We start from the raw sequence: 26,183 nt of genomic DNA on the forward strand, positions 1-26,183 counted from the left end.
TTTCTTTTGTGTTTTGATTTTGTTGTAAATCTCAATCCAGGGTTACTTTACTGTGAAATGGGACTAAATAGGTCTTTTGAACTCCCATGAAATCATGACTCTGACAAATAAATAGTTTTAGACAGATACCTGATTTTATTGAGCTGGATTGTCTTTTTGAAATTTATTGTGCAGTCGTCAGAATTTGAATTTGTAAGCTTATCTTCATTGCTGTTTGAAATAATAATTGGAATGGAGACCTGTTATTCAGAAAGGCACATATTGAGTCAATTTTATGTCATGCTATGTATAATTTATGTCACAAAGAAGAGAATAGTCAGCAGCATGCCATCTATTTTTATAAATATCTGTAAGGCTGTGGAAGAGGAGGTAATCTTGCAATTATGTTCTTTGTGGTCCCAGGTATTTTTTGTTTGTTTGTTTTATTGAGGAAGAGGAAGAGCAGGAAAGATATAAACTATAGATAGACAGATTTCACTTCAGGCTAAGAGAAAACTATTTTACACAGAGTTGTCTGAAGATGAAGGAAGAAACATTTGACGAGAAAATAAATGAGAAGTCACTCTGCTTTTAAATTTAACTAACATTTGAACTAAATACTGTGAGGGAAGATCACCTCTAAGGAAGGACATCTAATGACTCTGAAATTTCACTTTTCTCTAAGAGTTTCCTCATTTTGATTCCACTGCTGTTAACATTTGTGACATATAAGATGGAACCCCTCAAGTTTCTTGTATGGAGGATAGGGCAGCTGTAGAAGCAGACCGTCTTACCCTTTAAGTTTGTGTCTCTTAGCTTAAGTCCTCATGCCCCTTGTGGCACTACTGCGCCTAGCTGCCTCCTTTAAAAGTCTGGCCTAAGCACAAAGGAAAAAACGTTCTGGATTCCCTTAGAGAACTTGAGAGGAAATCTGAGTTTAGTGAACCGTTACAGGGTCAGAAGTTTTATTTTGTATGTTGACTGTTTTGTCATTACTTTTATTTCCTTAAGTGATTAATAAAGTTTATTTGAAAAGTTGACATCAGGGACTATTTCAAGAAAACAAACTAAAATAAGTCTTCTGGAGTGACTCCCATCCAACTGCATGGTAAAATTAGTTATCTATAACCAGGTCCCAAGTCATCAAGGGAGTACTCAAGTTTATACCCATGTAATCAGAAAACAGTGTAATATTTGGGGAGTAAAATTTTTGATAATACTTAATGGAAAAAATCATGATTAAATGATATTTTGGGACTTGGCTTAAATGTTATTCTTCATAAATTAATTAATTTGAGCAGCTAATTTCCCAGGGGTTCCAGGTAATGGAGGTGCCCCCCTTTTGCCTTGTACTGTGCCACTTGATGTTAGAAAACCATTAAATAGGACTTGGCAGTCTTGAACCAAACTGACTTCAACATGTGAGCACATTGCATGTGGAAACTCACTGGTTTTCTACCACCCCCACTACCCCCACCCATTTCATGGGGAGATGGCATAATCTGCATTTAATTTTTAAATATTACTGCTGTTCCATTATTAAGGATAGTTAATGCTTTAAAATTTCTTCTAAATTTATTTTTCATTGAAATATAGTTGATGTACAATATTATGTTAGTTTTAAGTGTACTGCGTAATGACCTGACACTTGCATACATTATGAAATGATCACTGTGGTAAGTCTGGTAACCATCTCAACTTATATAAAGTTATTACTGTATTATTGACTATATTCCTTATGCTGTATATTACATCCCCATGACTTATATAACAGGACCTCTTAATCTCCTTCACCTATTTCCCCTACCTTCCTCCCTTCTTGCAACCACTGGTTTGTTTTCTGTATCTATGAGACTGTTTTTGTTTTGTTTTTTAGATTCCACATATAAGTAAAATCATGTCATATTTGTCTTTCTCTGTCTGACTTATTTCACTTAGTATCCTCTAGATCCATCCATGTTGTCTCAAGTGGCAAGATTCTTTTTTAATGGCTGAGTAATATATATACGTGTGTGTGTGTATATATATATATATATATGTATGTACTTTATCCATTTATCTTTCCATGGACTCTCAGGTTGCTTCCACCTTGTGGCTATTATAATGCAAAAAATTATAACATTATTAAATTATAATTATATTATTATATAATCAATATAATAATTATATAATTAATAATAGGTTATAAATATAAACAAGTATGCTAATTTTATAATTATAAAATTAATAGTAATTATATTTATATTAAAAATTTATAATATTTATAATAATATAAATAATGCAGCAGTGAATACTGGAGTGCATATAACTTTTTGAATTAGTGTTTTTGTTTTCTTTGGATAAATACTCAGAAGTGAAATTGCTGACATTTCTATTTTTAATTTTTTGAGGATTCTCCATACTGTTCTCCATAGGGGCTGCACCAATTTGCAATCCCACCAGTAGTGCATGAGGGTTCACTTTTCTCCACATCTTTACCGACACTTGTTATTTGTTGTCTTTTTGTTGGCAGCCATTCTGACAGGTGTGAGGTGGTATCTCATTGTGGGTTTGATTTGCATTTCCCTGGTACTTAATGATGTTGAGCATATTTTTATGTGTCTGTTGGCCATCGGTATGTCTTCTTTGGAAAAATGTCTATTCAGGTCTGCTGCCCATTTTTTAACCTGGTTGTTTGTTTTTTTGATGTCAAGTTGTATGAGTTCTTTGTATATTTTGGATATTAACCCTTTGTTAGATATATCATTTGCAAGTATCTTCTCCCATTCAGTAGGCTGCCTTTTTGTTTTGTTGAGAGTTCTTTTTGTTTTTTTGCATGCAAAAGCTCTTTAGTTTGATGTAGCCCCGTTTGCTTATTTTTGCTTTTATTGACCTTGCCTGAGGAGACATATCCAAGATATTGGTAAGACCAGTGTCAAAGAGCATACTGCCTGTGTTTTCTTCTGGGAGTTTTATGGTTTTGGGTCCTTACATTTAAGTCTTTAATCCATTTTAAGTTTATTTTTGTATTTGTTGTGAGAAAGTAGTCCAGTTTGATTCTTTTTTAATGTAGCTCTCCAGTTTTCCCAATACTGTTTATTGAAGAGGATGTCTTTTTCCCATTTATATTCTTGCGTCCTTTGTCATAGATTAATTGATCATATAAGTGTGGATTTACTTCTGGATTCTATTCTGTTCCATTGATCTCTGTGTGTTTTTTATGCCAGCACCATACTGTTTTGATTACTGTAGCTTTGTAGTATGGTTTGAAGTCAGGAAGCCTGATACATCCAGCTTTGTTCTTCTTTCTCATGATTGTTTTGGCTGTTCAAGGTCTTTTGTGTTTCCATTCAAATTTAGGATTATTTGTTTAATTTTGTGACAAATGCTATTGGTATTTTGACAGAGAGAGATAGCATTGAATGTAGTATGGTCGTTTTAACAATATTAATTCCTCCAATTCATGAGTGTGGTATATCTTTCTATTTGTGTTTTCTTCAATTTCTTTCATCAGTGTCTTATAGTTTTCCAAGCCATACCCACCTTAAATGGATGTTGAATTTTGTCAAAAACTTTTTCTTCATCTCTTGAGGTGATCATATGATTTTTATTATTGAGTTTCTTAAGGTTATCACGTTCATTGATTTGCAGATATTGAATCATCCTTGCATCCCTAGGATGAATTCCACTTGATCATGGTGTACGATTCTTTTAACATATTGTTGAATTTGGTTTGCTAATACTTTCTTGAGGATTTTTGCATCTATGTTCATAAGTGACATTGGCTTGTCATTTTCTTTTGCATGTGTTGTCTTTGGTTTGGGTATCAGGGTGATGCTGTCCTTGTAGAATGAGTTTGGAAGCATTTTTCTCCTCTGCAGTTTTTTGGAATAGTTTGAGAAGGATGGATGTTAACTCCTCTTTAAATTTTTGGTGGAATTCACCAGTGAAGCCATCTGGTCCTGGACTTCTGTTTGCTGGGAGTTTTTTTGATTACTGATTCAATTTCATTACTGGTAATTGGTCTGTTCATATTTTCTGTTTCTTCCTAATTTAGTCATGGGAGATTGTACATTTCTAGGAATTTATTCTATTTCTTCTAGGTTGTCCATTTTATTGGCATATAATTGTTCTCAGTATAATCTGTTACGATTCTTTGTGTTCCTGTGGTGTTAGCTATAACTTCTCTTCTTTCGTTTTTTATTTTATTTGGACTCTTTTTTTATGTTGATGAGTCTGGCTAAAGGTTTATCAATTTTGTTTATCTTTCAAAGAACCAACTCTTAGTTTCATTGATCTTTTTTGTTTTTTAGTCTCTCATTATTTTCCTCTGATCTTTATTATTCCTTTCTGCTAACTTTGGGTTTTGTTTGTTCTTTTTCTAGTTCCTTTGGATATAAGGTTAAATTTTTATTTGAGATTTTTCTTGTTTCCTGAGGTGGGCTTGTATTGCTATAAACTTGCCTCTTAGAACTGCTTTTGCTGAGTTCCATAGACACTGGATCATTGTATTTCCATTTTCATTTGTCTCCAGGTATTTTTTTTAATTTCTTTTTTGATTTCTTCAGTGATCCATTGGATGTTTAGTAGCATATTGTTTAACCTCCATGTGCTTGTGTGTGGGTTGTTTTGTTTTGTTTTTTTTTTAGGTAGTTGATTTTTAGTCTTACAGCATTGTAGTTGGAAAAGATTCTTGATATGATTTCAGTCTTCTTAAATTTACTGAAACTTGTTTTGTGGCCTAGCACGTGATCTATCCTGGAGAATGTTCCATGTGCACTTGAAAAGAAGGTGTGTTGTGCTGCATTCGGATAGTATGTTCTCTATATATTTAAAATCCATCTAGTGTAATGTATCATTTAAGGCCAGTGTTTCCTTATTGCTTTTCTGTCTGGATGATCTGTTCATTGATGTGAGTGGGGTGTTAAAGGTTCCTTCTATTACTGTGTTACTGTCAGTTTCTCCCTTTATGTTTGTTAATATTTGCTTCACCTTGTTAGGTGCTCCTTTGTTGGGTGCATATATATTTATAGCTGTTATGTCTTCTTGTTGGATTGACCCCTTTTATCATTGGGCAATATCCTTCTTTGTTTCTTGTTATAGTCTTTGTTTTAAAGTCTGTTTTGTCTGATATAAGTGTTGCTACCCTGTCTTTTCATTTCCATTCACATGGAGTACCTTGTTATGTCCACTCACTTTCAGTCTGTGTGTGTATTTAGGTCTGAAATAAGTCTCTTACAGGCAGCATATATATAGTTACTTTTTTGTTTATTTTAAAAAATCTGTTTAGCCACTCTAAGTCTTTTGACTGGAGTATTTGGTCTATTTACATTTAAAGTAATTGTTGATAGGTAATGTACTTTTTGCCATTTTGTGAATTGTTTTCTGGTTGTTTTGGTAGTTTTGTTCCTTTTTTTCTTTTGTCTTCTTCCCTTGTGACTTCATGACTATCTTTAGTGTTATGTTTGGATTCCTTTCTCTTATTGTGTGTATTGATTATAGGTTTTTGGTTTTAGGTTACCATGAGGTAGGTAGGAAGTTACATAGATAGGTATAAGTGATTGTTTAATGTTGATCTTTTTTAGTTTGAATTCATTCTCACAACCCTGTATTTTTACCTCCCTCTCCACATTTAATGTTTTGATACCATATTTCACATCTTTTTCTTTTGTGTATTTTTTGACTACTTATTGTGGATATAGATAATTTTACTACTTTTGTTTTTTAATTTTACTACTAGCTTTATAAGTGGTTGATATACTACCTTACAGTTTGTTTGCTTTTATTGATGAGGCTTTTGCTTTTTAAATTTTCATATTTCTAGTTGTGGCCTTTTTGTTTTCCACTTAGGGAAGTCCTTTTTTTTTTTTTTTTTTTGCTGTATGCGGGCCTCTCACTGTTGTGGCCTCTCCCATTGCGGAGTACAGGCTCCGGACGTGCAGGCTCAGTGGCCATGGCTCACGGGCCCAGCCACTCCGCGGCATGTGGGATCCTCCCAGACCGGGGCACGAACCTGTGTCCCCTGCAACGGCAGGCAGACTCCCAACCACTGCGCCACCAGGGAAGCTCAGGGAGGTCCTTTTAACATTTCTTTTTTTTTTAACATCTTTATTGGAGTATAATTGCTTTACAGTGGTGTGTTAGTTTCTGCTTTATAACAAAGTGAATCAGTTATACATATGTTCCCATATCTCGTTCTTCTTGTGTCTCCCTCCCTCCCACCCTCCCTATCCCACCCCTCCAGGCGGTCACAAAGCACCGAGCTGATCTCCCTGTGCTATGCGGCTGCTTCCAAATAGCTATCTACCTTAACGTTTCGTAGTATATATATATCCATGCCTCTCTCTCACTTTGTCACACCTTACCCTTCCCCCTCCCCATATCCTCAAGTCCATTCTCTAGTAGGTCTAGTAGGACACAGTCTTTATTCTTGTCTTACCCCTAGGTTCTTCATGACAGTTTTTTTTTTGTTTTCTTAAATTCCATATATATGTGTTAGCATACGGTATTTGTCTCTCTCCTTCTGACTTACTTCACTCTGTATGACAGACTCTAGGTCTATCCGCCTCATTACAAGTAGCTCAATTTCGTTTCTTTTTATGGCTGAGTAATATTCCATTGTATGTATGTGCCACATCTTCTTTATCCATTCATCCGATGATGGACACTTAGGTTGTTTCTATCTCCGGGCTATTGTAAATAGAGCTGTAATGAACATTTTGGTACATGACTCTTTTTGAATTACGGTTTTCTCAGGGTATATGCCCAGTAGTGGGATTGCTGGGTCATATGGTAGTTCTATTTGTAGTTTTTTAAGGAACCTCCATACTGTTCTCCACAGTGGCTGTATCAATTTACATTCCCACCAACAGTGCAAGAGGGTTCCCTTTTCTCCACACCCTCTCCAGCATTTATTGTTTCTAAATTTTTTGATGATGGCCATTCTGACTGGTGTGAGATGCTATCTCATTGTAGTTTGATTAGCATTTCTCTAATGATTACTGATGTTGAGCATTCTTTCATATGTTTGTTGGCAGTCTGTGTATCTTCTTTGGAGAAATGTCTGTTTAGGTCTTCTGCCCATTTTTGGATTGGGTTGTTTTTTTGTTATTAAGCTGCATGAGCTGCTTATAAATTTTGGAGATTAATCCTTTGTGTCAGTTGGTTCATTTGCAAATATTTTCTCCCATTCTGAGGGTTGTCTTTTTGTCTTGTTTATGGTTTCCTTTACTGTGCAAAAGCTTTGAAGTTTCATTAGGTCCCATTTGTTTATTTTTGTTTTTATTTCCATTTCTCTAGGAGGTGGGTCAAAAAGGATCTTGCTGTGATTTATGTCATAGAGTATCCTGCCTGTGTTTTCCTCTAAGAGTTTGATAGTTTCTGGCCTTACATTTAGGTCTTTAATCCATTTTGAGCTTATTTTTGTGTATGGTGTTAGGGAGTGGTCTAATCTCTTACTTTTACATGTACCTGTCCAGTTTTCCCAGCACCATTTACTGAAGAGGCTGTTCTTTCTCCACTGTACATTCCTGCCTCCTTTATCAAAGATAAGGTGACCATATGTTCGTGGGTTTATCTCTGGGCTTTCTATCCTGTTCCATTGATCTATCTTTCTGTTTTTGTGCCAGTACCATACTGTCTTGATTACTGTAGATTTGTAGTAGAGTCTGAAGTCAGGGAGCCTGATTCTTCCAGCTCCTTTTTTTGTTCTCAAGATTGGCTATTCGGGGTCTTTTGTGTTTCCATACAAATTGTGAAATTTTTTGTTCTAGTTCTGTGAAAAATGCCAGTGGTAGTTTGATAGGGATTGCACTGAATCTGTAGATTGCTTTGGGTAGTAGAGTCATTTTCACAATGTTGATTCTTCCAATCCAAGAACATGGTATATCTCTCCATCTATTTGTATCATCTTTAATTTCTTTCATCAGTGTCTTATAATTTTCTGCATACAGGTCTTTTTTCTCCTTAGGTAGGTTTATTCCTAGATATTTTATTCTTTTTGTTGCAATGGTAAATGGGAGTGTTTTCTTGATTTCACTTTCAGATTTTTCATCATTAGTGTATAGGAATGCCAGAGATTTCTGTGCATTAATTTTGTATCCTGCTACTTTACCAAATTCATTGATTAGCCCTAGTAGTTTTCTGGTAGCATCTTTAGGATTCTCTATGTATAGTATCATGTCATCTGCAAACAGTGACAGCTTTACTTCTTTTCCGATTTGGATTCCTTTTATTTCCTTTTCTTCTCTGATTGCTGAGGCTAAAACTTCCAAAACTATGTTGAATAAGAGTGGTGAGAGTGGGCAACCTTGTCTTGTTCCTGATCTTAGTGGAAATGCTTTTCAGTTTTTCACCATTGAGGACGATGTTGGCTGTGGGTTTGTCATATATGGCCTTTATTATTTTGAGGAAAGTTCCCTCTCTGCCTACTTTCTGCAGGGTTTTTATCATAAATGGGTGTTGAATTTTGTCGAAAGCTTCCTTTGCATCTATTGAGATGATCATATGGTTTTTCTCCTTCAATTTGTTAATATGGTGTTTCACGTTGATTGATTTGCGTATATTGAAGAATCCTTGCATTCTGGGAATAAACCCCAGTTGATCATGGTGTATGATCCGTTTAATGTGCTGTTGGATTTTGTTTGCTAGTATTTTGTTGAGGATTTTTACATCTATATTCATCAGTGATATTGGCCTGTAGTTTTCTTTCTTTGTGACATCCTTGTCTGGTTTTGGTGTCAGGGTGATAGTGGCCTCATAGAATGAGTTTGGGAGTGTTCCTCCCTCTGCTATATTTTGGAAGAGTTTGAGAAGGATAGGTGTTAGCTCTTCTCTAAATGTTTGATAGAACTCGCCTGTGAAGCCATCTGGTCCTGGGCTTTTGTTTGTTGGAAGATTTTTAATCACAGTTTCAATTTCAGTGCTTGTGATTCGTCTGTTCATATTTTCTATTTCTACCTGATTCAGTCTTGGCAGGTTGTGCATTTCTAAGAATTTGTCCATTTCTTCCAGGTTGTCCATTTTATTGGCATAGAGTTGCTTGTAGTAATGTCTCATGATCTTTTGTACTTCTGCAGTGTCAGTTGTTACTTCTCCTTTTTCATTTCTAATTCTATTGATTTGAGTCTTCTCCCTTTTTTTCTTGATGAGTCTGGCTAATGGTTTACCAATTTTGTTTATCTTCTCAAAGAACCAGCTTTTAGTTTTATAGATGTTTGCTATCGTTTCCTTCATTTCTTTTTCATTTATTTCTGATCTGATTTTTATGATTTCTTTCCTTCTGCTAACTTTGGGTTTTTTTTGTTCTTCTTTCTCTAATTGCTTTAGGTGCAAGGTTAGGTTGTTTATTTGAGATGTTTCCTGTTTCTTAAGGTAGGATTGTATTGCTATAAACTTCCCTCTTAGAACTGCTTTTGCTGCATCTCATAGATTTTGGGTCGTCGTGTCTCCATTGTCATTTGTTTCTAGGTATTTTTTTATTTCCTCTTTGATTCCTTCAGTGATCACTTCGTTATTAAGTGTTGATTAGCCTCCATGTGTTTGTATTTTTTACAGATCTTTTCCTGTAATTGATATCTAGTCTCATAGCATTGTGGTCGGTAAAGATACTTGATACAGTTTCAATTTTCTTAAATTTACCAAGGCTTGATTTGTGACCCAAGATATGATCTATCCTGGAGAATTTTCCATGAGCACTTGAGAAAAATGTGTATTCTGTTGTTTTTGGATGGAATGTCCTATAAATATCAATTATTAAGTCCATCTTGTTTAATGTATCATTTAAAGCTTGTGTTTCCTTACTTATTTTCATTTTGGATGATCTGTTGATTGGTGAAAGTGGGGTGTTAAAGTCCCCTACTATGAATATGTTACTGTCGATTTCCCCTTTTATGGCTGTTAGTATTTGCTTTATGTATTGAAGTGCTCCTATGTTGGGTGCATAAATATTTACAATTTTTATATCTTCTTCTTGGATTCATCCCTTGATCAATATGTAGTGTCCTTCTTTGTCTCTTCTAATAGTCTTTATTTTAAAGTCTATTTTGTCTGATATGAGCATTGCTACTCCAGCTTTCTTTTGGTTTCCATTTGCATGAAATATCTTTTTCATCCCCTTACTTTCAGTCTGTATGTATCTCTAGGTCTTAAGTGGGTCTCTTGTAGACAGCAAATATATGGGTCTTGTTTTTGTATCCATTCAGCCAATCTGTGTCTTTTGGTGGGAGCATTTAGTCCATTTACATTTAAGGTAATTATCGATATGTATGTTCCTATTCCCATTTTCTTAATTGTTTTGGGTTCGTTATTATAGGTCTTTTCCTTCTCTTGTGTTTCTTGCCTAGAGAGGTTCCTTTAGCAGTTGTTGTAGAGCTGGTTTGGTGGTGCTGAACTCTGTCAGTTTTGCTTGTCTGTAACGGTTTTAATTTCTCCATCAAATCTGAATGACATCCTTGCTGGGTAGAGTAATCTTGGTTTCAGGTTTTTCTCCTTCATCACTTTAAATATGTCCTGCCAGTCCCTTCTGGCTTGCAGAGTTTCTGCTGAAAGATCAGCTGTTAACCTTACGGGGATTCCCTTGTGTGTTGTTTTTTTTCCCTTGCTGCTTTTAATATGTTTTCTTTGTATTTAATTTTTGACAGCTTGATTAATATGTGTCTTGGTGTATTTCTCCTTGGATTTTTCCTGTATGGGACTCTCTGTGCTTCCTGGACGTGATTAACTATTTCCTTTCCCCTATTAGGGAAGTTTTCAACTATAATCTCTTCAAATATTTTCTCAGTCCCTTGCTTTTTCTCTTCTTCTTCTGGAACCCCTATAATTCGAATGTTGGTGCCTTTAATGTTGTCCCAGATGTCTCTGAGACTGTCCTCAGTTCTTTTCATTTTTTTTTTTTCTTTATTCTGCTCTGCAGTAGTTATTTCCAGTATTTTATCTTCCAGGTCACTTATCCGATCTTCTGCCTCAGTTATTCTGCTGTTGATCCCATCTAGAGTATTTTTCATTTTATTTATTGTGTTGTTCATCATTGTTTGTTTCATCTTTAGTTCTTCTAGGTCCTTGTTAAATGTTTCTTGCATTTTGTCTATTGTATTTCCAAGATTTTGGATCATGTTTACTGTCATTATTCTGAATTCTTTTTCAGGTAGACTGCCTATTTCCTCTCCATTTGTTAGGTCTGGTGGGTTTTTATCTTGTTCCTTCATCTGCTGTGTGTTTTCTGTCTTCTCATTTTGCTTATCTTACTGTGTATGGGGTCTTCTTTTTGCAGGCTGCAGGTTCTTAGTTCCCTTTGTTTTTGCTGTCTCTCCCCAGTGGCTAAGGTTGGTTCAGTGGGTTCTGTAGGCTTCCTGGTGGAGGGGACTAGTGCCTGTGTTCCGGTGGATGAGGCTGGATCTTGTCTTTCTGGTGGGCAGGTCCACGTCTGGTGGTGTGTTTTGGGGTGTCTGTGGACTTATTACAATTTTATGCAGCCTCTCTGCTAATGGGTGGTGTTGTGTTCCTGTCTTGCTAGTTGTTTTGCATAGGATGTCCAGCACTGTAGCTTGCTGGCCGTTGAGTGAAGCTGGGTGCTGGTGTTGAGATGGAGATCTCTGGGAGATTTTCGCCGTTTGATATTATGTGGAGCTGGGCGGTCTCTTGTGGACCAGTGTCCTGAAGTTGGCTCTCCCACCTCAGAGGCACAGCCCTGACTCCTGGCTGCAGCACCAAGAGCCTTTCATCCACATGGCTCAGAATAAGAGGGAGAAAAAGTAGGAAGAAAGAATTAGTAGAAGTAGAAAGAAAGGATGGAGGGAGGGAGGAAGGAAGGAAGGAGGGACGGAAGGCAAAAAAGAAAGAAAATAAAGTAAAATAAGATAAAATATAAAGTTATTAAAATAAAATGATTATTAAGAGAAAAAAAAACGAATGGATAGAACCCTAGGACAAATGGTGGAAGTAAAGCTATACAGACAAAAATCTCACACAGAAGCATACACATACACACTCTCAAAAAGAGGAAAAGGGGGAAAAATCATAAATCTTGCTCTCAAAGTCCACCTCCTCAATTTGGGATGATTCGTTGTCTAAAGGGGGTAAGGAAGGAAAGAAAGAAAGATAAAGTAAAATAAAATAAAGTTATTAAAAAGTAATTATTAAGAAAAAAATTTTTTAAAAAAGAAAAAACCGGACGGATAGAACCCTAGGACAAAATGGTGGAAGCAAAGCTATACAGACAATATCCCACACAGAAGCATATACATACACACAAAAGGAGGAGAAGGGGAAAATATCATAAATCTTGTTCTCAAAGTCCACCTCCTTAATTTGGAATGATTCGTTGTCTAGTCATGTATTCCACAGATGCAGGGTACATCAAGTTGATTGTGGAGCTTTAATCTGCTGCTTCTGAGGCAGCTGGGAGAAATTTCCCTTTCTCTTCTTTGTTCTCACGGCTCCCAGGGGCTCAGCTTTGGATTTGGCCCCGCCTCTGCGTGTAGGTCGCCGGAGGGCGTCTGTTTTTCCGCTCAGACAGGATGGGGTTAAAGGAGCCTCCCGCTGATTCGGGGGCTCTGGCTCACTCAGGCCGGGGGCAGGGAGGGGTACGGAGTGCGGGGCGGGCCTGCGGCGGCAGAGGCCAGCGTGACGCTGCACCAGCCTGAGGCGCAACGTGCGTTCTCCCAGGGAAGTTGTTCCTGGATCACGGGACCCTGGGAGTGGCGGGCTGCACAGGCTCCCCAGAAGGGGGTGTGTGGATAGTGACCTGTGCTCGCACACAGGCTTCTTGGTGGCGGCAGCAGCAGCCTTCGCGTCTCATGCCCGTCTCTGGGGTCCGCGCTGTTAGCCGCGGCTCGCGCCTGTTTCTGGAGCTCCTTTAAGCAGCGCTCTTAATCCCCTCTCCTAGCGCACCAGGAAACAAAGAGGTAAGAAAAAGTCTCTTGCCTCTTCGGCAGGTCCAGACTTTACCCCGGACTCCCTCCCGCCTAGCCGCGGTGCACTAACGCCCTGCAGGCTGTGTTTACGCCGCCAAACCCAGTCCTCTCCTGGCGCTCCGACCGAAGCCCGAGCCTCAGCTCCCAGCCCCGCCCGCCCCAGCGGGTGAGCAGATAGGCCTCTCAGGCTGGTGAGTGCCTGTCAGCACCGATCCTCTGTGCGGGAATCTCTCTGCTTTGCCCTCCGCACTCGTTGCTGTGCTCTCCTCCGCGGCTCTGAAGCTTTCCCCCTCAGCCACCCGCAGTCTCCGCCCGCGAAGGGGCTTCCTAGTGTGTGGAAACTTCCTCCTTCACGGCTCCCTCCCACTGCTGCAGGTCCCGTCCCTATCCTTTTGTCTCTGTTTATTCTTTTTTATTTTGCCCTACCCAGGTACCTGGGGGGTTTCTTGCCTTTAGGGAGGTCTGAAGTCTTCTGCCAGTGTTCAGTAGGTGCTCTGCAGGAGTTGCTCCACGTGTAGATGTATTTCTGGTGTATCTGTGGGGAGGAAGACGATCTCCGCGTCCTCCTCCTCCGCCATCTTCCCGGAAGCCTCCTAACATTTCTTGTAAAGTTGTTTTAGTGGTACTGAAGTCTTCTAGTTTTTGCTTATCTGTAAAGCTCTTTATCTCTCCCTCAGATCTGAAGGATAGTCTTGCCAGATAGAATATTCTTGGTTTAAAGTTTGTTTTTTTTTTTCATCAGTTCTCTCCCTTCTGACCTACAGCGTTTCTGCTGAAAAGTCAGCTCATAGTCATATGGGAGGTGCCTTGTATGTATCTAGCTGTTTTTCTCTTGCTGCTTTTAATATTGTCTCTATCTTTAATTTTTTGCCGTTTTAATTATAATGTGTCTTGGTGTGGACCTCTTTGAGTTCATATTCTTTGAGACTCGCTGTTTCCTGGAACTGAATGTCTGTTTCTTTTCCCAGGTTAGGGAAGCTTTCAGCTATTATTTCTTCAAATAAGTTCTCTGCCCCTTTCTCTTCTTCTTCTGGAACCCCTATAATGTGAATGTTAGTGCACTTGACGTTGTCTCAGAGGTTCTTAAGCTTTCTCATTTTTTTAAATTATTTTTTTTTTCAGCTTTGGTATTTCCGCTACTCTGTCTTCCAGTTCACTGACTGTTCCTCTGTATTTAATCTACTGATGATTCCTTCTAGTGTATTTTTTATTTTTATTGTATTCTTCACCTCTGTTTTTCTCTACAGTTTCTAACTGTTAAACTTCTCACTGTGTTCATCTATTCTTCTCCTGAGTTTGTTGAGCATCTTATGATCATTATCTTGAATTCTTTATGGGTTAGATTGCTCATTTCCACTTTGGTTTGTTCTTCTTCTGGGGTTTTGTCTTTTTTCTTAATTTGGAACATATTCCTCTGTCTCTTCATTTTGCCTAATTCTCTGTTTATTTCTATGTAACTAGTAGGTCACTTAGCTTTTATGATCTTGGAGAAGTGGCCTTCTGTCAGAGACATTTAATGGGGCCCAGCAGCACCCTCCCCTCTGCTCACTAGTGCTATATGTTCTAGGGGGTGTCCTCTTTGTGGGCTGTGTGGGCCCTTCTGTTGTGGTGGGGCTGACTACTTTGGGTGTGTGGTAGGTAGGGCTGGCCCCTGGCTCAGTTGGCTGCTGGGCCTTGCCTTGTGTGGTGGCTGCTGGCTCACTGGTTGTTGTGGCTGAGTCTACGATGGCAAGCTGCATGTTCCAGGGGGTCCTGGGGTTGGTGCTGGCTGCAGGGGCTGGGGGTACCTGGTGGTGGTGGTGGTCCAATACCAGGTGTGCTGTTAAGCCCCCTGCACTAATAGACTAGAGAGAGAACTCCAGAATGGTGCTCACCAGCACCATTAGTGTCCTAATGGTAGAATGAGCTCCCCAAAATGGCGCCCCCAGTGTTTATGTCTGTGTGGGGAGTCCCAGTTCCCTCCTACCTCTCAGGGAGTCTCTCCAGGATCAGCAAGTTTGTCTGACCGAGATGTCTTTCAAATTACTGCTTCTTCATTGGGACTTGGAGTGATTGAGATTTTGTGTGTACCCTTTAAGAGTGGAGCCCACTTGTCTCTCACATATGCAAACCCCACTGGCCTTCAAACCCAGACATTCTAGGGGCTCGTCTTACAGGTGCAGGACCCCTGGGCTGGGGAGCCCAATGTGGGGCTTGGACCCCTTGCTCCTTGGGGAGAACCTCTGTAATTGAGATTATCTTTCCATTTGTGGGTCATCTACCCAGGGGTGTGGGTCTTGACCCTACTGTGTCTCCGACCCCCTTAGCCATCTCATTGTGGTCCTTCGTTATATCTTTAGTTGTGGAAAATCTTTCTGCCAGTTGTTCTCATAGATGGTTGCTCTGTAAATAGTTATAATTTTCCTGAGCCTGTGACAGGAGGTGAGCTCAGTGTCTTCCTATTCCACCATCTTGGCCACACCTCTGTGGATAGTTAATGGTTAATGAAACAATATATACACTTGGTTTAAATTTATATTGAGCTTTGTGATGGATTTTATGAACTATTGAAACTGTTTTTAGAATAAGAGGCAACAATTAAGTAAAATGCCGTGTGTTACCTGACATACATCAAGTGCCACGTACTGGGTAGTGTTTTAAGTACTTTAAATATACTGACTTTTAAAATCAGTACAACAATGTGATGAAGTTGGTAATGTGATCATCCCAATCTTATATATGGGGAAAGTTAAGTAACAGAGAGGTTAAGTAACTTGCCCATGGATTACCCAGATAGTAAGTGGCAGAACTAGTATTTCTCCAAAGCTCATGCTCTTAACCACTCAACTATCCTGTCTCTATATTGCTATATTGGTAATGACTATTATGGGTCAGACCTTGAATTCTCCTTTGAAGGGTTCATAGTATAAATATCAGAGGCATGTAAACACATAATCATAATTTGATAGGGAAAGGCATAAGGGAATAAAGGTAAAATTTCCTTAACTTGGTTCTTCTGTCTTTATGTTTTTTGTTTTGTTTTGCTTTTAAGTGAGACTGTATTCCAGCTACATCAGTGGTTCTCAGCTGGAGGCAGTTTATCCCATAGAAGACATTTGGCAATGACTGGAAACATTCTTGGTTGTCACAACTTGGCAGAGGGGAAGAATGCAACTGGCAGCTAGTGGGTAGGTGCCAAGGATGCTGTTAAACATCCTACAAAGACCTTCACAACAAGTAATTACTTGGCCCGGAATATCAATAGTGCTGCTACTGAGAAATCCTGTTTTACATATTTCTATTTTGTGTACATCTTTCCGTGTCAGTACATACCTTTAATTCCTTTTAGTATTATCTGACTTTGGCTTCATCAGTTTGGGCTGTTGTAACAGAGTACCATAAGCTGGATGGCTTAAACAACAACTGTGTTGGTGCTCACAGTTCTAGAGGCTGGTAAGTCCAGAATCAAGGTTTCGGCAGATCCACTGTCTAATGAAGACTCTTTTTGGCTTGTAGACAGCCATCTTCTCATTGTATCCATGCATGGCATAGAGGGGAAGTAAGCTCTCTCCTGTCTTTTCTTAAAGGGCACTAAATCCCATCTTGAGGGCTGTATCCTTATGATCTAATTAACTCCCTAATTACTTATCTCTCTCTCTTTTTTTAAAATTTTATTTTTGGTTGCACCAGGTCTTAGTTGCCGCAGGCAAACTCCCTAGTTGTGGCTTTTGGGCTCCTTAGTCGCGGCTCACCAGCTCCTTTAGTTGCAGCACGTGTGCTCCTTGGTTGCAGCCAGTGGGCTTCTTAGTTGCGGCCAGTGGGCTCCTTAGTTGCAGCTCGTGGGCTCCTTAGTTGTGGCATGCAAACTCTTAGTAGCGGCATGCATGTGGGATCTAGTTCCCTGACTAGGGATCGAACCCCACGTCTCCTGCATTAGAAGGCATATTCTTAACCACTGTGCCACCAGAGAAGTCCGTCTCTCTTTTTTTAATTGAAATATAGTTGATTTACAATATTATGTTAGTTTCAGGTACATTACAATACAGTACATTATAGGTTATTACAAGATACTGAATATAGTTCCTTGTGCTATACAGTAGGTCTTTGTTCTTCATCAGTTTTATATATAGTAGTGTATATCTGTTAATCCCATACTCCTAATTTATCCCTCCCCCACCTTCCCCTTCGGTAACCATAAGTTTGGTTTCTGTGTCTGTGAGCCTGTTTCTGTTTTGTAAATAAATTCATTTGTATTAATTTTAAGATTCCACATATAGGTCATATATAATATTTGTATGATAATCTCTAGGTCAATCTATGTTGTTGCAAATGGCAATATTTCATTCTCCTTTATGGCTGAGTAATTATTCCATTGTATATGTATATACACCACATCTTCTTTATCCATTCCTCTGTTGGTGGGCACTTAGGTTGCTTCCATGTCTTGGCTATTGTAAATAATGCTGCTGTGAACATTGGTGTGCATGTATCTTTTTGAATTAAGAGTTTTCGTCTCTTCTGGGTATATGCCCAGGGGATTGAGTGGGATTGCTGGATCATATTGTAACTCTATTTTTAGTTTTTTAAGGAACCTCCCGACTGTTTTCCATAGTGGCTGTACCAATTTACAGTCCCACCAACAGTGTAGGAGCGTTCCATTTTCTCCACACCCTCTCCAGCATTTATTGGTAGACTTTTTGATGATGGCCATTCTGACCGGTGCGAGGTGATATCTCATTGTAGTTTCGATTTGCATTTCTCTAATAATGAGTGATATTGAGCATCTCGTGTGCCTGTTGGCCATCTGCATGTCTTTGGAGAAATGTCTATTTAGGTCTTCACATTTTTTGATTGTGTTGTTTTTTTGATATTGAGTTGTATGAGCTGTTTGTATATTTTGGAAATTAAGCCCTTGTTGGTTGCGCCATTTGCAGATGTTTTCTTACAGTCCATAGGTAGTCATTTTGTTTTGTTTATGGTTTCCTTTGCTGTGCAGAATCTTATAAGTTTGATTAGGCCCCATTTGTTTATTATTTTATTTCTTTTGCCTTGGGCGACTGATCTAAGAAAAAATTGCTGCGATTTATATCAGAGAATGTTTTGCCTGTGTTCTCTTCCAGGAGTTTTGTGGTATTACGACTTACATTTAAGTCTTTAAGCCATTTTGAGTTTATTTTTGTGTATGGTGTGAGGGAGGGTTCTAACTTCATTGATTTACATGTGGCTGTCCAGCTTTCCCAGCGTCCACTTGCTGAAGAGACTGTCTTTTCTCCATTGTATATTTTTGTCTCCTTTTTCAAAGATCAATTGACCATAGGTGTATGGGTTTATTTCTGGTTTCTCTATTCTATCTATGTGTGCTGTTTTTTTTTTATAGCTATTTATTTATTTATTTTTTTGCGTTACATGGGCCTCTCACTGTTGTGGCCTCTCCCGTTGTGGAGCACAGGCTCCGGACGCGCAGGCTCAGCGGCCATGGCTCACAGGACTAGCTGCTCCGCGGCATGTGAGATCTTCCTGGACCGGGGCACGAACCCATATCCCCTGCATTGGCAGGCGGACCTTCAACCACTGTGCCACCAGGGAAGCCCCTACCATGCTGTTTTGATTACTGTAGCTTTGTAGTATTTTCTGAAGTCTGGGAGGATTACACCTCCTGCTTTGTTCAGTTTCCTCAGGATTGCTTTGGCAATTCTGGATCTTTTGTGGTTCCATATAAATTTTAGGATTATTTGTTCTAGTTCTATGAAAAATGTCATGGGTAATTTGATAGGGGTCACATTAAATCCATAGATTGCTTTGGGTAGTGTGGCCATTTTAACAATATTCTTCCAGTCTAAGAGCATGGGATGTCTTACTGGCAAAGAAGAAGAGCATTCTAGATAGGAGGTGAGCAGGTACAAAAGCATAGAGGAATAAAGCTCATAGGGTAAGCGGGAACTCTTGAGTTGTCACAGTTGAATATAGGGTCAAAGTGGCAGAGACAAGGCAGACTACTAAATAAAAACTTATTTTGCATATTTTGAAAATAATGATAATTTTATTTCATTATTTGTAAGTATTTTCTTCCCTTTGATCAAGACCACTTAAAAATATTCTCATATCTTAATTATCATTTTTACATGATATAAAACATACAATGAAAAAATTATCTGTTGCGTATAAGGGAGGCAACATAGATCCAAACAGACAAAACATTTTTGGGATATGGGTGGATATATACAGCTAAAGCAAATTCAACATTAGGCGCATCAGTATTATGTACTCCAGTGCTATACACAGCTTCAATTAAAGGCTTCACTTCAGAGTATGGCATGTGAAGGGGAAATCCAGAGAACTGAAGGAAAGCAAAACAAAACAAAATTTTTAGTCATTAGTGAACGTGAAGTTTTCACTGTATTTTTTCCCTAAGTAAGTATGTACAGTTCTTAATATTCGTAATAGGAAGTCTTCCTTTTGGATCTTAAAATCATTTATTTAGTTTTGTTTTTCTGTCCAGCTATATATTAGCAATATAGAAAATGGAGAAAGGCTAAATGTTGATTTTTGTTTTAGCTGCTAACATACTGACTTGGTGTTTAAGACACCTGTTAGTCACCCAGCCACTCTCCACTGTTTGCTTCTTTCTTCCTAATAGCCCCAAGTTTGCATAGAAACCTGTGCAATTCCAGGGACCTAGGTTAAGTTAATACCTTCTATCCCCTTGGCCTCAGTGTTGATCTACAGAAAAGAATGTATAATCTAGGAAACTTGAAAGGGATAGTGGCACGCAGATGCTCTGTCCTGCTCAGAGCAATATGTGTGCAGATGTGAGTCCTGCTGGGAACTATTCCAGCCATTTGCTACCACAAGAAAAGCCATCCTGTGGGTGATGCCACCACATGGAGGAGGGCAGAGTGGGAAGACTTGCAGACATGTGGTATAGCCCTGATAGCTACTCACCCCTAACTTTTACCTAAATAAGCCCATAAGTTGTTAATGTTCAAGCTTGTTTGAAGTAAGTTTTCTGTTACTTGAATTGAAAACATCCCAGCTGAAAAATGAGCGTTATAAGGTAAAGGTAATTTTTAGTCCGTGAGTAGAATTAAATGTACAACTTGATTTCATACTGTTTAACCAATGAGGCTTACTGTTTTAGTTTGAGACTACTTTCTAGGTTTTAGGATCCAGATAAAGGATGTGAACACACAGCACTACTTACAGGCAGTAGAGAAAGCCTATTAATGAGAATTTTTCTTAGCAATGAAAAGCAATTAGTATAAAATATCCTTTAAAAAAAAAATCTGACCAAGAATGGTTGGTTTCATCTTTATGCTCAGTTGAGTCTAATGTGATTTAGCCAGATATTTTCATTTTATTTAATGCTCTTGCAATTTTATAAAAGATATTATTTTTCATAGGACCCTCATACAAAAAAAGGTGGTGTTTTGGTTTTATAGAGGCATTTTGCTCTTTAATGGTAGGTTCATTCTTGAGATTTGAACTTCTAACCACATTTTTTAGTCTGTGCTGCTTCATCTGTGTACTTTGGGGAGTAATTTAGGCATTTTGATTCCAAAAACCCATAGTACTGAGCAATTTCCAATTTGAAATGAACTACTTACCCTGTAGTCTCCTAGCTGTTTCAGCAGTTCTGCTCTGTGGTCGTCTTCCACATCTTCTCCATGATTTCTTTCTAATAGAGGCAAGAAGTGACGCAGAGTAGAGGTACAGTATCTATTCCACCGAGTCAGATGGCGAGGCCTCCAGTCCATGATTTTTTCTTTTAGTATTTTTTCAATCCTGTTTATAAAAGATAAGTTCCATTTTTTGGTGACTTGACTTTTCCTTTGTAAACAAAAATAAAAAATAGTATTCTGAAACTATTAGAAGAAACAAGATTTTTGGGGGGAATTTGTTGTTCTTAGGATCCCAAATAAGGCTGTATTTGAAATTTGCAGTTGAGAGTAAATTGGTATTTTTTAGTAATAATACCTTAAAAAGGGTCACATTTAATCTTGTGCAGCTTGACATGCTGCTCTTCACACAGCTTGAGACAGTAGAAAGGGCACACAGGCTTTGAAACTAGAAAGGTCTGGCTGGGCTCAGAAGCCCCCTTTAACACTTGACAAGTATGTGGACCTCTCTGAGCCTCAGCTTCCACACGTGTGAAACTGGGGAAATAAGTTCTATTTTACAGCATTATAAGTATTATTGGGGCTCAAATAGGCTCTTACTAGCTTTGTACATGTGTTAGGTTTTTAAAATAGCTGAAGTTCACTTAAGCACTAATTGGACAAAATAGGCATATTTAAGCTGAGGGTTATGATATCGTCTGAACAAGACCCATAAATAACATGACGTTGAACTCTAAATCTGAGGTTAAGTTTCTGGAGAACTACCTATCATTGCTGGATTTCACTGCTGTATGTCTCACACCATGGTGATGCTACCATGGTGATGCTAAAGCCTTCTTTTGAGCCTTGGGATTTAGAGATCACATTTGTACTCTGCATCTATAAACATGAATTAAATTTTAATTGCCCAAATTATTTTACATTGATCCAGGTGGAAAATTGTTTAGTTGGATATTAACACTCCTAGTGACAGACTGCATATGCATTTATGGATATCAAGTGACCTGTCTTGTAGTTCAGCTGCAGCCACTTTGTCGGTGCGCTGGTAAATTAGCTCTTCTGGCTATAAAAGAAAAAATAGTTCAGGAATTTTAGAAATCAGTTACACTTAATTTCAATAGCTATACATCCTTTTCTAAATTTTTTTTTTTTAATTATGAACTCTTAGATATTCAGTTAGTTAGACATCGAGGATAATGTAACAGATGCAAATATACCCAAGACCTACTTTAAGTAAAGCATCACAAATTATAATGCTTTGTGGTTCTTTCTCAATTTTATCACCCTTTTCTGTCACAGAAGTAACCATGATCTGAATTTGTTTTTTAGCACTCTTTCATTCAACATATACTGAATACCTACTGTGTGCCAGGCACTTACTTACACAAGTGAAGGGGACAGAGCTGTGAATAAAATCCCTGCTCTCATGGTGTTTACATTATAGTCAGTGGAGATAGGCAAATTAGTGAAATGTGTTTATGACTTAACTACAGATGTATGTATCCCTAAACAATATATTGTACTGCATGTTTTCTGAAATTTATGTAATAATTTTATACTGTAAACATGCCATTTTTTCTCCCTTAACATTATATTTAGAATAGCAGATACATATTTTCAGTGTGCTTACTAATATTCATGAATATTAATTCATTTGTGTAACTACTATAAAATATTCTACTATATACCATAATTTATCTCTTCTGTTATTCCAGTTTTAGGCTTTTGCAAACAGTGCTCCTATGAAAATTGTTACGTTACCTTGTATACATGGGAGAATTTCTCTAGGGTGATTTTTCTTAAAACTTCTTTTGGAAAGGTTTGATCCACAGTAAAAAATACATTTTATATTACACACACAGTATCTATATATCTATAGCTATCACATTTAAAGTTTTAGTAAACAGTTCTCATGCTTACTATTTATAATCTATTACTGTCCAGGACCCTCTAAATTAATGTTATGAGCCCCTCCTGGATCATGCCCTGCAGTTTGATTTCAGGTTTCAATAGCAGTGATGAAATTAATTTAGTGAATTGAGACCAGCATTGAAAAAATTAAATGAAATATATTTTGTGGTATTCTTTTGGGTCATGGGACTCTGTATCAAAACTTACTCTTTCACATATTTGTGTACTGGTTCATGATATGTTGGTCTTTCTTATTGGGCTTAACTAACTTTGAAAATGACATATTATTCTAGACTAAATATCTAGGAGTGGAATTAAGGGTCAAAATATATCTGGCTACCCAATATAACGATATCACATTCCTCACTTTCTATATCTACATTTAATTGTTAATAAAAAAATTATACCTGAACACTGGAAAGGCCAGGATATGGAAGCCTTCTTGAAAAGAAAGATTTCCATAGCTTGGGCTTGGTGACATCAAAATTCATCCTTAATGGGGAATCATATTGTTGAATATTAAACCAAATCTAAAAAAGACAAGACTACATTAGCATATATGGTCACAGATGTATGTGTATACATGTGTGTATGTATGTTATGTAAAGAGAGACAGCAGAGAGAGACAGAAGGGGAACATGTAGCTTGCACATGTTTTTGTCATTTTGATTTTTAAGACTGATAAGCACTTTATGATCAGTGGCATCGTATAGTTGTCACCAGCCTTTTTTTTTTTTTAACATTTTTTATACCTGCAGTTGAGGTGCACCTTACGATTAATTGTAGGTTGATGAAATAAGGTAGTTCCTGGTGATAAGACACTTAGAATCTTTTGGAAGAAGACAGACAAGGCTACTCCCTTCTCGGGCTAGCCTTTCCTAACCTTGCTCTTCCCAGCCTCCTAATTGTGGTAGGTGTCCATCTCTTTGCTTCCACAGCACTCTGAAACGTCTGAGATAGCACCTGTCTTATTGAGGCACTGTAGCATATTAATTCTGGAACCAGACCACTTGCATTTGAATTCTGGCTCCAACGTTTACTAACTATGTGACTTTGGACAGTTTAATTACCGTATGCCTCAGTTTCCTCCTCTATAAAAGTGGGATGATCGTACTTAACCTCATAAGGATGATGATAACATTAAATGAGTTGATACATTTATACCTCTTAGAACAATGCCTGGTACATAGTAAGTACTCAATAATTGTTAGCTATTTTATTACTGTTGTTAGTATTTATCATTATTTATAGTTGTTTATCTCACTAGACTATTAGATGTTGCCTTGAGGACATTTGCCATGTGCTTTATTCACCATTGTATCATTAGCATCCAGCACAGCTCCTGGTTGGCGTGTGGTAGGCATATTGAGTAACTGTGTGCATGAGTGGTGAACTTGTCCATTCAACATAATCAAGTACCTTATATTTAGTCTCAGTTCTAATCACCGTGGATAAAGTTGTGAATGAAACATAGTTTCTACCAGCATGCAGTAGCTAAGGAAAAGACAGTGCAAACAAACAAATACATGGGATATCAGATGATACAAGATGTGGTAGATTGCATCCCTGGCCCCAGTTCCTCACCCCTTCCTATACCCACAGCCTTTGCCCTGTTACTTGGCAGTTACTCCCACTAAAAGGGCAGAAATGTATTTCCTTGCCTCTTGACTTTTGGTCAGTAGAATGGGATAGCAGTGTCATTATGTGACTTCTGTGTCCAAGCTTAAGCAGCTCTGTGTGTTCCTGCTTGCCCTCTTGTGCCTCTGCCAATTGTCATTGCCCTGAGTCCCAGAATAAAAATGCATGAAGCAGGGCTCTCCCAGCCTAGGTCAGCAGAACCATCCCAGCTGACTCAGATCCATGAGAATAATTGTCTGAAGCCATTTCTTTTGGGGATGGGTTTTTGGTATTTGGTTGTGGCAAAAGCTAACCTTACAAGGGCTATGGAGAAAACTATGCAGGAAGAGGTGAAATTTTAGGGTAGGCAGAGACGTTTTCACTGGAAAGAGCATGAAGGAGTGAGGGAGAAATTAATGAAGATACCTGGTCAGGGGAAGGGTCATCTATGCAGAGGAAATAGCAGATGCACAGTGTGTCTGATGTGTCTGAGGGACAGCAAAGAAGACAAAGTGACTTCAGAGGAGTGAGTACATTAGAGCAAGAAAGAGATCAGCAGAAGGTGATGGGGGCAGGGCAGCTGTCAGATCATAGAAGGCCTTGTGGGCCATTTTAAAGATTGAGGCTTTGACTGTTGAGTGAGCCAGGAAGCCACTGGAGTGTTTTATGCAGATGAGTGACATAATTTCCTTCTATTTTAACAGGAATATTCCTTGCTCTTTTGAGATTAGACAGCAGGGGGTAGGGGCAAGTCGTTTAAAGAAGGCAAGGTCTTTAAGAACTATAATTTGGCTGTAGGGTAGGGAATGTGCAGAAAGTAGTGGGAAATAGCACTGGAAAAAAAGAAGTCAGGTTACATAGGGCTTTCAAATCCAAGGTGAGACATTTATTTTTAAATCTGTATACAGTGAGGTACCCTCAGTACTTTTTGAGCCATTGAATGATGAAAGCTGAAATTCAGTAACAGGTATCAGTGTACCAAATAATGGGCTGAATTGGAGACAAATTATTTAGTTGGCTACTTATAGTAATGTAGGATGAAACAATAATGATATGACCTGGAAACAGAAGAGGTAGAATCTATATGAGTTGGTATCAAAAGGATTGAAGTAGGAGGAAGTGAGGGAGGGGGAAAATCAAGGACAGTTCTGGGGTTTGAATCTGGGTAACTGACATCCACAGAAGTAGGAAGGCCAGGAGGAGGAGCTCTTTTTAGAGATAAAGGAGAAATGATACGAGTTGTGGATGGCCTGAGTTTGTGATTTTGGTAAAGCATCTGGGTGTCTAGCAAACAGCTGAAAATTCAGGACCCAAAGATTCTGGGGCTAGTGACAGAATTATGACTTTTTTTGCCAGGATAAACTAGATAGAGCTATAATAAATAATGTGTGGTTCTGCAAGAAATCTAAATGTAGAATTTTCAGGAAAATCTACTTTTAAGGTGTGGAAAGAAAAGCCAGTGGAAGAAACCTAGGGAACTATTGCAGAGAAATGAAAATCAACAGTCCTTTATCAGTAAACCGAGGATGAGAAAGTGTTTTTTTCCATGAAGAGGTGATTAGTTGTGTCACGTGCCATAGAAAAGGACAGGAGAGTGAGGAATGGAGTAAACCATTGGATTTATTTATGCATTAGCAAGACAATGGTACTTCTCAGAGGGTATTTCTGTAGAATGGTCAGGGAAGAGGACTAGATTATAGGCAGTTAAAGTCTGAGTGTACTGAGGAAGTGGAAGCAGGGCATATAATTAGTATTTAAAGAATTTTGGAAGGAAAGGAAGGAGGGGCAATGGTAGTTTAGGCTGTAGCCAGGTTGGGAGAAGCATATTTTAGAATTGTTGGACTTCTGAGCCTATTGGTGGAGAAGGAGAGAGAAAACATATAGAGGCCAAGTTGGGACAGTTAGTGGAGCCAAGTGTTGGAACAGGAGTAGAAACACAAACATGGGTGGAAGGGGGAGACTTACTTCTTGGCAAAGGAGTGAAGGAGGAAAAAGGCTGACAGTCCAAAGAGGTGGTGTGGTAGAGCAGGGGCAGTTGAGGTTTCAGAGTGCCAGGCCTGCAAAGCGAGCCTGAGGTCCTCTCCTGAGGGTGGCCGAGGCTTAGAGCAGGTTCAGAGCAGCTGCCATGTGGGATGGCCGGCATCATGAGCCACTGCTGCCTGTCTTGTTAGAAGAGGAGGAGAGGGGGTCT

The 26,183-nt window shown here is 38.5% G+C and overlaps 1 protein-coding gene across 10 annotated transcripts in view; it reads right to left on the bottom strand.

Moving 5' to 3' along the window:
* Positions 1 to 18,716: 18,716 nt before the first annotated feature.
* The window catches only part of CC2D2A (coiled-coil and C2 domain containing 2A), a 135,624-nt gene continuing 128,157 nt past the window's right edge, over positions 18,717 to 26,183 (bottom strand). For 9 of the 10 annotated variants that reach the window (XM_029235624.1, XM_029235625.1, XM_029235621.1 and 6 more), the window contains 4 exons: positions 22,783 to 22,905; positions 21,469 to 21,527; positions 20,453 to 20,630; positions 18,717 to 19,185 (listed from right to left, as the gene is read on the bottom strand). In XM_029235624.1, coding sequence (XP_029091457.1) covers positions 18,997 to 19,185; positions 20,453 to 20,630; positions 21,469 to 21,527; positions 22,783 to 22,905 — 549 coding nt within the window. In that variant the 3' untranslated portion in view covers positions 18,717 to 18,996. Of the gene's footprint in view, positions 19,186 to 20,452; positions 20,631 to 21,468; positions 21,528 to 22,782; positions 22,906 to 26,183 lie in introns of those variants that run through there. The other variant, XR_003795619.1, reaches the window with a different exon arrangement.

Source organism: Monodon monoceros, unplaced genomic scaffold, assembly GCF_005190385.1.
Source record: "Monodon monoceros isolate NGI ecotype Baffin Bay Population unplaced genomic scaffold, NGI_Narwhal_1 Super_Scaffold_20, whole genome shotgun sequence".
Lineage (NCBI taxonomy): Eukaryota > Metazoa > Chordata > Mammalia > Artiodactyla > Monodontidae > Monodon > Monodon monoceros.